Raw genomic sequence first — 13,724 nt, forward strand, 5'->3', positions numbered from 1 at the left:
GCTTGCAGTTGGGCCCCTGTCGCCGGAGCGCCCTCACAGGACTTAAAAGACCGCTCGGACGACTTCTTCCCACCTGCTGGGCTCTTTCCTTCCAGCCAGTTGGCGAGACGGGTCCGACGATCCCTCATAGTCCGATCCGTCATGTTCATGCAAAACGCACAGTCCTTCTCCACGTGCGTTTTGTCTCCGTGAAGGCAGTAGAGGCATATCAAATGCTCGTCCTCCTTGAACACATTTTGTAATCCGCATCCAGGGCAGTTCCTAAACACCTTGGATCCGGGTGTCGAGCTTCCTTTCTCCTGGGCCATGTCCACGAGGTAAGCCTCAGAAACTTCTGGAATCCTCCAAGAAGCATAACTTGACGAAAACTTCGCCCTTGAGGGGCACAGAAAATTCCGAAACGGGTCCCCGTTGATCGGAAGTAGAAACGGTGGAGCTTGAGGCTCGATTGACCGAAAAAAAATATATAAATCTCTTGAAAAAACGCAAAAACGCAGTAAAAGCTCGAGAGCTATAGCAAGAGGACTCCCAAAACATGAACATGGGTAAAAATCTGAGGATGGCTGCCAGGGGCAGGGCTTAGGGAGAGGGCAGTCATTGGCTGGGAGCAGTATGACCCAGAGACCAGTGATTAGCCCTAGAAGGAGAATTCTCCCTAACAAGGGGCTTTTGGCTGTCCAATCAGGACAGCCACTCCCCCACCCCCCCCCCCCCCCACTGTGGGAGCTGGTCATATTCAGGCACTCTGGCAGACAAAGGGCAGGGGGTGGAAGACTCCTTCCCCACTTCCTGCCTGCCCAGACACTCTGGAGCCGAGGCAGGGATACTTACTGGTTCCCGCCTAAGGCAAAACACACACACAGAATGGCTAAAAAAGAACAACCATGTTAGTAATGGTGAAAAAAGAAGGGAGGCGCCAGGTTGGTACTTTGGTGTCCATATTGTGCACTACCAAGGCTATGGACATAACCTGCAGTATACAAAATAGACAATAGTTGGTAGAAGACGTCACTGTGACTAGCCATAACTAGGTGATTGTTGGCGATGATGGGACGGGGGGCGATGTTCAAAATGGTGGGCCTGCCTAGGCTGTTACATTTCTTAAGTAATATACCATACTTGATACCCAAAAAGTTTTTTGTCAAACTGAACAGCATGTGTAGGGACTTCCTGTGGCACGGCACTCGCAATAGAGTGGCGCTATGGAAGATACAGAACTTCCATGATAGAGGGGGCATCAAGCTGCCGAACTTTGAGGCCTATTATGTAGCCAGCCAGTTGCAATATGTAACCAAATGGCTCTCTGATGAAGAAACTCCTGAATCTAGGCTGTTTGGGCAGGACTGCACCCCGTTTTACCTAAATGAGATTATCTGGGTGACTAGACTTGAAATGAAAGAACGCCCGGGTATGCTTTTGCTTGGGTGGAAGATGTGGCACAGAGTTTGTCAACTGATGGAGAACCCATGCCCGTGTTCCCCACAGGTGCCACTAGTTGCCTTAGCTAGGGAAGACAACCAGCTCAGGATGATAATCAGGACCTATTGGGAATCGGTTGGGCTGGTCACATTGGGAGACATATGGCAAGAAGGGGCTATTAAAGAGTTCGAAGAACTGGGAGAAGAGACAGGCCTGCATGGAGGCCAATATGTCACGTATCGTAGGCTAGTGCAGACTATTCGCAAAATCTGGCCAGAGATTGTACTGGCGGAAGAACCAGACGTTCGAATGGGAACAATATATGATATATCAGAAGGAGGGCACAAGATCTCTAGACTGTATGAGATGGTGATGACCCGGGTGGGGAAGGATTTGACTCACCTGAGGCTGGACTGGGAAGCGGAGGTGGGGGCACAGATGACCGATGGAATGTGGGAACGTGCTATAGGATACCACAAGAAAGTGTCCAGAAATGCTAGATTGCAGCAGATACAGTTATACATAACGCATAGAGCCTATATGACCTCGAAGAGAATATCTAAGTTTGCAAACGCAGGAAGACAAGCATGCCCAAAATGCGATGAGGAAAACGCAGATATGACACACATGTTCTGGTCTTGCCCAGTGATTGAAGCTTTTTGGGGGGAAGTGGCACGGAAACTAGCGGATAAAGGGGTCTCGCTCAACATAGATACAGCCTGGGCCTGCCTGTTGGGAGGGTTTCCCAGACCACGGAACACTAAACACCTTGGGAAACTGAGGGACCTGGCATATGTGCTTGCTAAAAGAAGGATAGCTATGGGCTGGAAGCAATGCCACAAGCCACGGGTAGAGGTATGGTGGCGGGATTTGCAAAAATGGGCAGAGGCTGAAACGGTGGTGTGGCAGGAGGCATGTAGCAAGTGCGGGGAAGAAGATGTGGGTAACCTGATGGCTTGGAGAATGTTAACAACAGGACTGTTTGGCACAGTAGTGGATCCTGCAGCTTCGGAAGGAAGCGATACCCAGCCACACGCAGCGGATACAGAACCAGAAATGCAAATAGGCTCTTGGGGGGGGCAAGTTGGGGGGGATTTGGGGAGCAGTAATGAGCGTTAATTGATGTTCACGAGTTTATTGTAAATAATGCTGCAAGTTTGGTTTGTATTGTTTATTTGTTTTCAAAATAAAAATGTTTAAAAAAAAAAACTAGGTGATTGTGTATGTGTCTAAAAAGCCACAGGAGCAGAGAGAAGGGGGATACTAAGTATCCATTTGGCACTCCACTGAAGGTGGGGTGTGCCAATCTCTCAGACTATAGAGTTTTTGGAGCGACCCTAAGCATCCCTCTATCCTTAAGCACTGTAGTTAACTTAAGGATATAGGAACCACAATCTTAAAGGAGGACCCTAAGGGACCCCAGCATCACTGTCCATAAGGAGCTGTGTGCTGCAGTAGTAAAACACAGATGCCTTTAAGAGCTATGGATCAGACAGACTCCATAGTACAGGTAGAATACAAAGAATAGAGTTCCAAAAGATGGAGCCCATTAAGATTGAATGAGAAAAAAAAAGGCTCCAACTCATTCAGGCTTAAATGAAACATTTCCAGAAATCCAGCAAAACGTTCTGGGGTTCTCACTAGGAGAGGGGATGAAGCACAATAATGATATATCTCACTAACAAGAAGCAAGGTTAACACAGGATGGTGGACTTTTGCTTTACACAGACATCCCGACTGAATCCTTAGCATTTTAGTTGAGGTAGGGAAATTACTCCTAGAGTTAGGGGGAGGAGGGTTTTCTTTCCCTTTATTTTTTTCATACAATAAACGTATATTCCCACGTATATGCTAGATAGGTGTGTCAGCCTCCTCCTACACCTTTACAGGTCCAGCACAAACACAGAAAACTGCCGTCTCAATGTGCTCTCATTGAAAGACCTGAGGAAATCACCATGAAAACAGCTAGAAAATGGGACACAAACTTAAATCAAACCTCAGGCCAGCATCCATCTCTTGACTCCATGCTTCCATTCTCACATGTCCTTGTGGGGCTGGCATTCAGTGTAATGAGGAACTGAATCTCATGAAAGCAGTTCAGTAACTACAAGTGCAGTTGATTGCTCACCTTACTAGCAAAGTGACGGCACCTGCCACAACAGGAGACGCCACACTGGTCCCAGAAAGAGAGCGGCAACCATCTTTCATGCCAGATCCTCGCACTCCCGAACCATAGGTAACAATGTCGGGCTTCAACCTGCCATAGCCTCCAGGAAGTTCCTAAAAGATAGGCACATCCACAGATCAAAACAGCAAAAAAAGTTAACATGCAGTACAAAACAGAATACAAACTCCCATGAAGACAATACTTAAATGACCAAGACCAGGTCTTCAGTGATTTCCAAAAAATGATACAGATAAGGTTTTATTCTGCGAGCTTGGGGGGAGAGTTAGGAACAAGTTACTTACCTGTAACTGTTGTTCTCCAGCATGGGTCTGGCATGGATTCACATGCTCATGAATATTCCCCGTCGTCAGGCCGGGAATCCTCGGTATAGAAAAAATCAGTATCAGTTTCGTTTCTGATTAGTCTTTCTCAATAGTAACCAATCACTGGTCTCTGGGTCATACTGCCCCCAGCCAATGACTGCCTTCTCCCCAAGCCCCACCCCTGGCAGCCATCCTCAGATTTGGTAGCACGTGAAGTGGCAGTATGACCAAGTGAAGAGCCGCAGAGGGGTAGGCGGGAGGGTTCGCATGTGAATCCATGCCAGACCCATGCTGGAGAACAACAGTTACAGGCAAGTAACTTGTTCCTTCTCCAGCATGGGGTCTGGCATGGATTCACATGCTCATGAATATAAGAATACATAGCAGTATACACATGCACAACCACGGGAGGTGGCAAAAGGCTCAATATGAAGCAATACAACAACTCAACATTAATTCACTCTTACCTCCTCACCAGGCTCACCTTAGGCGAACAGGTTATGCAGCACTGCCTGGCCGACTCTGGACTCCTCCCTGGAATCCCGGTCGACGCAGTAGAATCTCGTGAAGGTGTGCGTTGACCTCCACGTAGCAGCCCTGCAGATGTCGAGCAGGGGCACACCAGACAGGAACGCCGTAGTAGCAGCGATCGCTCTGGTCGAATGGGCCCTTGGACGGCCCGGCAACGGTCGGTTTGCCAACCGGTGACAGTGCATGATGCAGCCGGATAGCCATCTGGAAATGGAAGTCTTCGAGAGAGCCTTCCCTTGATTCACAGGTCCAAAGTTCACAAACCGCTGTGATGTCTTCCGAAAACTCTTTGTGCGGTCCACGTAGAACTTCAGCGCTCTAGCTACATCCAGCAAGTGCAAAGTCCTCTCAGCCGGCGACGGGAAGAAAACTGGCAACACCAAGGGCTCGTTGACGTGGAAGTCCGACGGCACCTTGGGCATGAAGGAGGGGTGCGTCCTCCGCACCACCCTCGTGTCGTGAAAAGTCAAGTATGGAAGCTTGCAAGACAGGGCCTGGATCTCTCCCACTCGTCATGCAGAGGTGATGGCCACGAGGAATGCTGTCTTACACGACAGAAACTTCAACGGCACTGAATGCATAGGCTCGAATGGGGCCCCCATGAGCCTGGTCAGCACCACGTTGAGCTCCCACGCCGGGGCAGGGGCCTTCACCGGCGGGAATGATCGGAACAGTCCTTTCATAAATTCCTTCACCAGACGAGACCACAAGGACGCCTGTCCTGTAGTTCTGGTGTAACGTGAGACGGCAGCCAGATGTACCTTGATGGAAGCGTGAGATAGGCCAGCCTTGGCCAAAGACAGTAGGTACAGCAATACTTGGGGGGCCGTAATCCGCAGAGGGTTAATCTTCTGTGCACGGCACCAGGCAGAGAACCTCTTCCATTTATGTCCGTAGCACTTGAGAGTTGAGGATGCCCTGGCCTTTGCAAGAACCTCTCTGCAGTCGACCGGGATGTCGTATCCTCCAAACTCTAGTGCTGCAGGAGCCAGGCCTGCAAGTTCAGCGACTCTGGTTCGTGATGAAGAATGGCGCCTCCTTCTCTGGAGAGAAGATCCGCGTCCGTCGGCAGCTTGACTGGTGTGGACGCTGACAAGTCCATAAGGTCCGGGAACCAGATCTGCCTCGGCCACGCCGGTGCGACGAGGATCATCCTGCACTGGGACCTCTTGAGCTGGTTGACGAGCCGGAGTAGCAACGGCAGGAATGCATAAAGGAACAGGCCGTCCCAGGGGAACCAGAAAGCATCGCACATGCTCCTCGGTTGGGGAAACCTGCTGGCGAACCTCCGGCACTTGGAGTTCGCCGACGTCGCAAAGAGATCGATCTGGGGTTTGCCCCATCGCCGGAAGAGTCGGTCCACATGATCCTGGCGCAGTTCCCACTCGTGGCACGAGCGCAGATCTCTGCTGAGTGAATCGGCAATGGTGTTTTTTATCCCTGCCAGATGAAAGGGTACCAGAAACATCCCTGGGGCGATGGCCCAATGCCACAGATCCTGGGCTTACTTGGATAGGGCAGGGGATCTGGTTCTGCCCTGCTTCCGAATGTAAAACATCGTGGTGGTGTTGTCGGTGAAGATCCTCACCACCTTGCCTTTGAGGGACGGAAGGAAGGACCTGAGGGCCCAGAACACTGCGCAGAGCTCCACGATGTGATGTGGAGAGTCTTCTCCTCCAGGAGCCAAAGGCCTCTCGAGTGGAGACCCCCGGTGTGCGCTCCCCAACCTTCCAGGGAGGCATCCGTCGTCACCGTCAACTGGTGGGCCGGGGCTAGGAAACCTGTTCCCGCTGTCAGATGAGCGCGGACACCCCACCATCGTATCGCCCGACGGAACGCTTCGTCGAGCGGGATCCTGTCCTCGAAGCTGCCCGTCGTCTGGATCCAGTGGGCGTCGAGGAATTCTTGCAAGGGCCGAATCCGAAGTCTGCACTGGAGCACCAGATAAATGCAGGAGGACATTATTCTGAGAGGGACTTGATCGACCTCACTCTGGCGACGTCCGTGGCCAGCAGACGTTGCACCTTTCCTAGGATGGTCCTTATCCTTTCCTCCGATGGTGAGGCCTGCCGCGCCACTGTGTCGAGCTGTGCTCCCAGAAACAGGGCGACTTGCGACGGGACCAGGTGGGATTTTGGAAAGTTGATGGAGAACCCCAGGTCCGTGAGCAGCTGGACGGTCTTCGCAGTGTGTTCCACGGCGAGCTCCCTTGTCCTTGCCCGTATAAGCCAGTCGTCCAGGTAGGGGTAGACGTGGATCCCCTGCCGGCGCAGCCGCGCCGCCACCGGTGCTAGGCACTTGGTGAACACCCTGGGCGCCAATTTTAATCCGAACGGGAGGGCCTTGAACTGGTAGTGCCGCCATTTGACCACGAACCTGAGGAACTTTCGGTGTCTCTTTAGAATAGGGATGTGGAAGTAAGCATCCTGCAAGTCCAACGACGAAAGGAAATCGCCCTCCTCCAGATGTCCCAGCACGTGCTGGAGGGTGACCATCCGGAACTTCTGTGCCTTGATGTATTTGTTTAGTCGTCGCAGGTCCAGGATGGGACGCCATCCTCCGGTCTTCTTCACGAGGAAGTATCTTGAGTAAACTCCGGAGCCCCGAAGCCTCTTCGGGACGAGCTCGATGGCACCTTTCCTGAGCATCACCCTTACTTCCAACAGCAGTTGAGGGATGTGATTTTCCTTCCTGGCCATGGGAGGAATGCGGGGGCACCTCTTCTGGAACTCGAGGGCGTGCCCCAGGGCCAGGGCGGCCAGCACCCAAAGGTCGGTGGAGATGGACTCCCACACGCCGACGAACTTCGTCAGCCGGCCTCCCACCGGGGTGCTTCGGCGGGGGCCCGACCCGACGGTTGGTTCAATCTTGCTTGGAGGCTGCTTTGCCTCCTTGACCACCTTGGCGACGACGGCGGGATTCACCTGACTTGCCGCGTCCCCTGTAGGCCTCCTGCGAAGACCTTGCCGCTTGACGGTATGTAGAGGAGCTGCAGCCGGCTCCTTTGGAGGCACCCTGTCTGCCTCCAGAGCTCCGAAAGGACGGCCGTCGCTGTTGGAGCACACCCAGTGCACGGGCCGTCTCCGTGTCCGTCTTGATCGCCTGAAGGGATTCATCAACCGCCATGCCAAAAAGGTTGTTCCCATCGAAAGGCATGTCCAAAACCTTGGTCTGAACGTCCTGGTGGAAATCCGTCGCCTTGAGCCATCCTCGTCGTCTCAGGCAAACGCTGTTGCCCAACTGACGGAAACCGGTGTCGGCGATGTCCGTAGCCACCGTAATGGCGTGGTCCGAGGCAATCTCACCTTGCTGCAAGATTTCCAGGGCCTCAGCCCTCTTGGCATCCAGAAGGAAGTCCAACAGAGGGGTGATCTTGAACCACAACTCCCTGTCGTAGCGGGCTACGATGGCCAGGGCGTTGGCCGCCTTGATGGTCGTCGCTGCAGATGAGATGACCCGTCGTCCCATCGCATCCAGCTTCCTACCCTCGCCGTCCGGAGGGGAGGTTGAAGTCGAGGCCGATGCCCCCCCACCTTTCTTCTTGGCCGCTGCCGAAACAACCGAGTCCGGGGTAGGTTGCGCCCTAAGGCACAAGGGGGCAGCGTCGGGGACCCGGTACTTCTTCTCGTACCGGTCCCTCTTCGCTGGAGCCGTGGCAGGGTTCTTGAGGAGGGCGAGCCCCTCGTCCCAGATGTCATCAAGAAGCGGTACGGCGAGGACCGTCTTCCTTTTAGCCTTGCGCCGCTGGTAAAGGAACCCCTCCTTTTCCTCGGGGCAGAGCTGGAAGAGCTCTGATGCCCTTGAAATCATTGTATGGAAGGATCCAATCTCGTTGGGCGGGGATGCCCGGGCAGGGGGCGACATGTCCCGTTGTCGCCTCCGTCATCATCCGTACCCGTCGTAGTCGTGTCCATGCCTGTATCATCCCCGTGGGTAGTGGACCGGGGGAGGGCAGAGAAGGCCGCAGAGGCGGGAGAGGAGGCCTAGGATGCATCATCCTCCTCTTAGGTGGTGGGCTCTCCGAAGGTCCTGGCTCCGGTTCCTCCATCGGGACTGGCTCAGGCACCTCCGTCGGGACAAGGGGCAACCTAGTCCTTATCTCCGAGCATAAGGACTAGATGGCTGACAAAATGGCCGCCGAGGTCTCCTGCGGCGCCGGAAACGACGGGAGCGAGGGCTCTTGAGGAGCCTCGTCTGCGTCACCGTCACCCTCGTCGGGATCCCTCCCGATGGGCTGGGCCTCCTCCACGACTTGGATGAGCTCCTCTTCAGAGGTCGTGTCCGTATCCACGACGGCCACCAACCCCTCCCCCACCCTTTCAAACGAGGACTTTGTGGGGGTCTTCTCGGTGGGCCTGAAAGACGACTCCCTCCGCGGTGGCAGGGAGACTCTGGTACCTGAGGGCACCTCCACTGGTGTAGCCTCCACAGGCTGAGCCAGGGTGACATCCTCAATCGAGGTCTTAGCAGGGTGAATTAAGGCCAACGTCACCTTCTGTACGCCTAGGGCCTTCACCTTGGGGGGAGGGTCTGAGCCTCGCTCCCCCTCTGCCGGAATCTTCGAGATCGACCGGGGCCTCTCCAGAAGCTTCGCCAGGTTCTCGGACTTCCTCTTACCCGAGCCAGAGCGTTGGCTCGTGGTCGATGGCGCCGGGGAGGATGCGCCCTGCCTGGCAGCCAAGGAGCCCGACCGTTCGGCGCTCCCGGTGCCCGCGGACTCACGGTGCTTAGCCTATTGTTGGGCCCCCGTCGCCTGGAGCACCCTCACAGGACTTAGAAGACCGCTCGGACTTCTTTTTCTTCTTCTCGCATGGCGTGCCTCTTACCTTCCAGCCAGTTGGCGAGACGGAGGCGGCGATCCTTCATGGTCCGCTCCGACATGTTCCCACAAAACGCGCAGTCCTTTTCCTTGTGCGTCTTGTCCTCATGGAGACAGTAGAGGCATAATGAATGCTCGTTCTCCTTGAAAAAGTTCTGAAGCTAGCATCCAGGGCAGGTCCTGAACAGCTTCCCGGGCGTCGAGCTCCCTTTCTCCTGGGCCATGTCCGGGGTAGGCCTCGGAACTTCTGGAATCCTCCAAAAGCGTAACTCGACGAAGTCTTCACCCTTGAGGGGCGTAGAAACTCCGAAACGGATCCGTGTTGATCGGAAGTAGAAACGGTGGAGCTTGAGGCTCTATTTAACCAAAAAAATTAGAAAATCTCCTGAAAAAAGTACGAAAACGCAGCAAAAGCTCAAGAGCTAAGCACGAGGACTCCCGACACTTGAACGTGCTGTAAAAATCTGAGGATGGCTGCCAGGGACGGGGTTTAGGGAGAAGGCAGTCATTGGCTGGGGGCAGTATGACCCAGAGACCAGTGATTGGTTACTACTGAGAAAGACAGATCAGAAACGAAACTGATACTGATTTTTTCTATACCGAGGATTCCCGGCCTAATGGGGAATATTCATGAGCATGTGAATCCATGCCAGACCCCATGCTGGAGAACAGACAGTTGCACATGAAAAGCGATCGATGTAAGGTGGACAATCACTGGAACAGAGGGACCTGCAGCTGGATGATCTTGTCAGTAGACTGCAAGGGACAATCAATAACTTAGCAAGATAACACTGCATGGCAGTATGGAGAGCTTTGCAGGCTAAATATGCGATCTTGAATTTAATCCTGGCTCCGGGGTCGGGCCAAAATAGGCCATTAACTCCATTAATTAGGGGTCTGTAAGCAGTGTCTCTCCAGATATTGTGATAGCACTCACATGATTCCTCACAATTGGCTGTGCCGACTAGAGCGGATGTCAGTGGTTGTCCAAAACATCAGTAGAGTGAAAGGTTGCAGACCCCCTGCCTTAAGACAATTTTTGAAAGAATCTCTCACTTTAAGACCCCTGAGAAGACTAGTCAACACAGAATAGCTTTGGACACTATTGGCATGTGCGGTCGAATAAAGGTGATTCCCTTCGGCGAGTGGGAGTTTGGGGACTGTTGTCCTACAACTTATAAGTTACTCACCGTAGTGACTAACTTACTCTTAGTCCATAGTGTTCCAACTGATTGTAGCACCCAGGGTGGAGAGGAGGCCCTCCTTAAGCAAATAGGTTCCTGAGAACCGCCTGTCCGAAAGCAGCATCAGATCTAGAGCTGGCATCCAACAGGAATGCTTGCATAAAGCCGAGGGAGAGGCTCAAGTGGCCGCCCTGCTTATGACTTGCCAAGGGACATGGCGCTGGAATGCGATGGCCGTTGCCTTGACCCTGACTGCGTGGGCATGCATGTGGGCCGGAAGCGGCTTGTGCAGGCCCTCGTACGCTTCTTTGATGGCCCGAGACCATCCAGCGGTATATGGAAGCCTAAGAGGCCCGATAGCCTGATCTTGAGCCTGCGAAAGTGACAAACAGGGCGTCCGATTTGCGGAAGCCCTTGGTCCTGTCCAAGTAGAATTCCAGGGCACGCCCGACATCCAGGCAGTGCAGCACTCTCTGTGCTTCGTCCTTGGGATCGGAGAAAAACGTAGTAAGGACTATTTCCTCATTCAAGTGGAAAGCAGATGGAACCGTGGGCAGAAATGGAGAGCACGTCGTCCAAAGTGCACACCAAGGGGTCGATTCCCTTGCAGTCTGCCCAGTGGCAGAATCTGGTCCATTTACTTTTGTACTGGGCCCTGGTCGCTTTGCTCCTGGCACCTTGTATGATCTCCAGATTGGCCTGCGAGAGGCTAAGGTGCCAAAGCGTTACCTGCTCAGGTACCACGCTTTGAGGGCTAGTTGTGCTGGGTGGATGACTCTGTCCCCCTGCTGTGCCAGAAGATGTGCTGGGCCCGTTGGGAGGTGAATCGAGGGCACCTCCGAGAGGCTGAGTAGCTCCGAAAACCATGGCCTGGTCGGCAACCATGGAGCTATTAGAATGATGAGTCGTCGGTGAGACTCCTTGATTTTGCGAATTACCCTGTGGATCAGGGGAGTGGGCGGAAAGGCGTAGGCTTTCATGCCGCATCCACTGAAGGTGAAACGAGTCACCCAGCGAGCCGGGGCCCTGGCCTTGCCAGGATGCAAACTGGGGACACTTCTTGTTGAGCCAGGTGGCAAAGAGATCCACATGGGGGGTGACCCCATCTGTATGAGATCTCCAGAATAACAAGGTTGTTTAGCTGCCACTCATAATTGTCTGCTCCCAGCCTGCTGAGCCTGTCTGGTTCCAGGTTGGATTCCCCCGGGAGGTGGTCTGCCATGAGGTAAATGTAGTTTTCCAGGGCCCACTCCCATATGCTGATCGCCAGTCTGCACAGAGGAGGGGATCTGGTGCTTTCCTGCTTGTTGACGTAGTACATGCTGGTCGAGTCATCTGTCTGGACGAGGACACCTTTGCCCCTGAGAAGTGGTAGGAATGCCCTGAGCGCCACTCAGATGGTGTTCAGCTCTAGCCAATTGATGTGGTATTCCTGCTCCTGTCTGATCCTGGTGTAGTGGACTGAGAGATTGTCCAGGCTGGCTCCCCAACCCTCGAGCGAGAAATCTGTGGTGATGCTGGCCTGAGGCGTAGGCGGCCGGAAGGGCTTGCCCGTCTGCAGGTTGCAGACACTGGACCACCAAGTAAGGTCCGTGTGGAAAGATGGAGGAACGTCGATCACCTCGGATTGAGAGCCCCGCACCTGGCTCCATGAGGCTGCGAAGTGCAGCCGAATCCTTCTCATCCTTAGTCTTGTGTGCGGTAAGGCTAATAGGACCGCTGCCATTAGGACCCAAGAGATGTTGGCACCACCATGCCGAGGTCACTTCTCTGATGAGGAAGTGGGCGGTGGCCCTTTTGATGGCTGAGATTTCGTCCTACGACAGGAATACCTTCTCGGAGCACGTGTTCCAGATGAGGCCCAGGAATGTCAAGAGTCTGCGTAGGCTGTGGCTGTGACTTTTTGAGAAGCCCAGGTTGTGCAGTGTGTTCATAAGGGCATGGGAAGAGTGGTGAACCGCCTCCAGAGATGTAGCCCTGACGAGCCAGTCGTCGAGGTATGGGTAGATGTGGAGGCCCTGTGCTCTGAGGAGAGCCGCCACAGCATTCACGAGTCTGGTAAAGACCCTGGGGGCCGAGTTGAGGCCAAAAGGAAGGATCTTGTATTGAAATGGTAGCTCATGATCCTGAACCGCAGGAAAGAACGATGGAGCTGCCAAATCGGGACATGTAGGTACGCATCTTTCAGATCCAGGGAGCACCTCCAGTCTCCCTACTATAAAAGCTGGCGTAACCTCATGCATTTTTTCAGGGGTAAGGAGAGGTTTAGGGTGGAAAGGTCCAGCACAGCAGAACTCTCAGGCCTGCCTGGTTGTTGTTCTGAATGGCGAAAATTCAGGAGTAAGAGCCAAAGCCTCGCTGTGAGGCTGGGACTTCCTCCACTGCCTGGCTCTCTATCGACCAGATCTCCACCAGAAGAGTCGCTGTCCCAACCTGTGGGAGGGGAGGAGGGAGGAGGGGCAGGGATAGGAAGGCGATACCCCGTGGATTTTCTTCCAGGGGTCAGCGAAATTCTGCCGCCACAAAAATGCATGGAGAGCAAGCCTGCCCCCCACCGGAGACACGTGGACCCGAAGAGGCGTGTGTCATGATGCCCGCTCCCGGGGAGCCGGTTCAAGCCTGGCGCCCCCAAAAGCGGACATCCAGTCCCCAAGGAAGGACCCAGCAACCCCATATAGGGGCCCTTTGGACAGTGTCCTGGCACCTATGGCGCCAGGCTCATTATGGGAATGCTTGGGTGCACTTACCTGATGCAGACCATGCCGCAGGATCCCGGCCTCCTTGAGGCCTGAAAGGAACTACTTTACCTGTGGGACTAATTTACCATCCGGGCGTGTTCGGGGAAGAATACATACCTGATTGGAGGAAGGATACATACCTGGAACTTCTTCCAAGGCTATTTAAACCCCACCCAAACAGCCACACGTGCTTCGCGTTGTTCTGCATCTAGCAGCTGGACGCTCACCGTGTCTGCTCCTGCATGCTGACTTCTGCCACGCCTGCCAGCATCCTGCATCACCTGCAAAGGAAGAGAAGAAGAGAACAGAAGAAGGAAAAGTCCTTACCTGCTAAATCCGCATCCCGGAGACATCTCGCCGACAATCCTGAAAAGGAAGACTTTAATTTAAAAGCTCATTGCGTCGATCGCTGCAGCGCCGCATTCCACTCACCTTTACAGGGCGCCTCCATGTTCAGCAGCGATCATCCGGATTCGCAGTCACGCCCCAGCGCCTAGGGAGAAAAAGACCAGAACAAAAGGTGAGAGAGAGAAGGGAATAAGG

General features: G+C 53.9%; 1 protein-coding gene across 3 annotated transcripts in view; it reads right to left on the reverse strand.

The window, feature by feature from the left end:
* MBTPS1 (membrane bound transcription factor peptidase, site 1) overlaps window positions 1-13,724 on the reverse strand; it is a 1,184,166-nt gene that overhangs the window by 480,389 nt on the left and 690,053 nt on the right. For all 3 annotated transcript variants that reach the window (XM_069604782.1, XM_069604783.1, XM_069604784.1), the window contains one exon: window positions 3,548-3,699. In XM_069604782.1, the coding sequence (XP_069460883.1) occupies window positions 3,548-3,699 (152 nt within the window). The remainder of the gene's footprint in view (window positions 1-3,547; window positions 3,700-13,724) is intronic.

Source organism: Ambystoma mexicanum, chromosome 1p (assembly GCF_040938575.1).
Source record: "Ambystoma mexicanum isolate Mex_15411 chromosome 1p, UKY_AmexF1_1, whole genome shotgun sequence".
Classification (NCBI taxonomy): Eukaryota; Metazoa; Chordata; class Amphibia; order Caudata; family Ambystomatidae; genus Ambystoma; species Ambystoma mexicanum.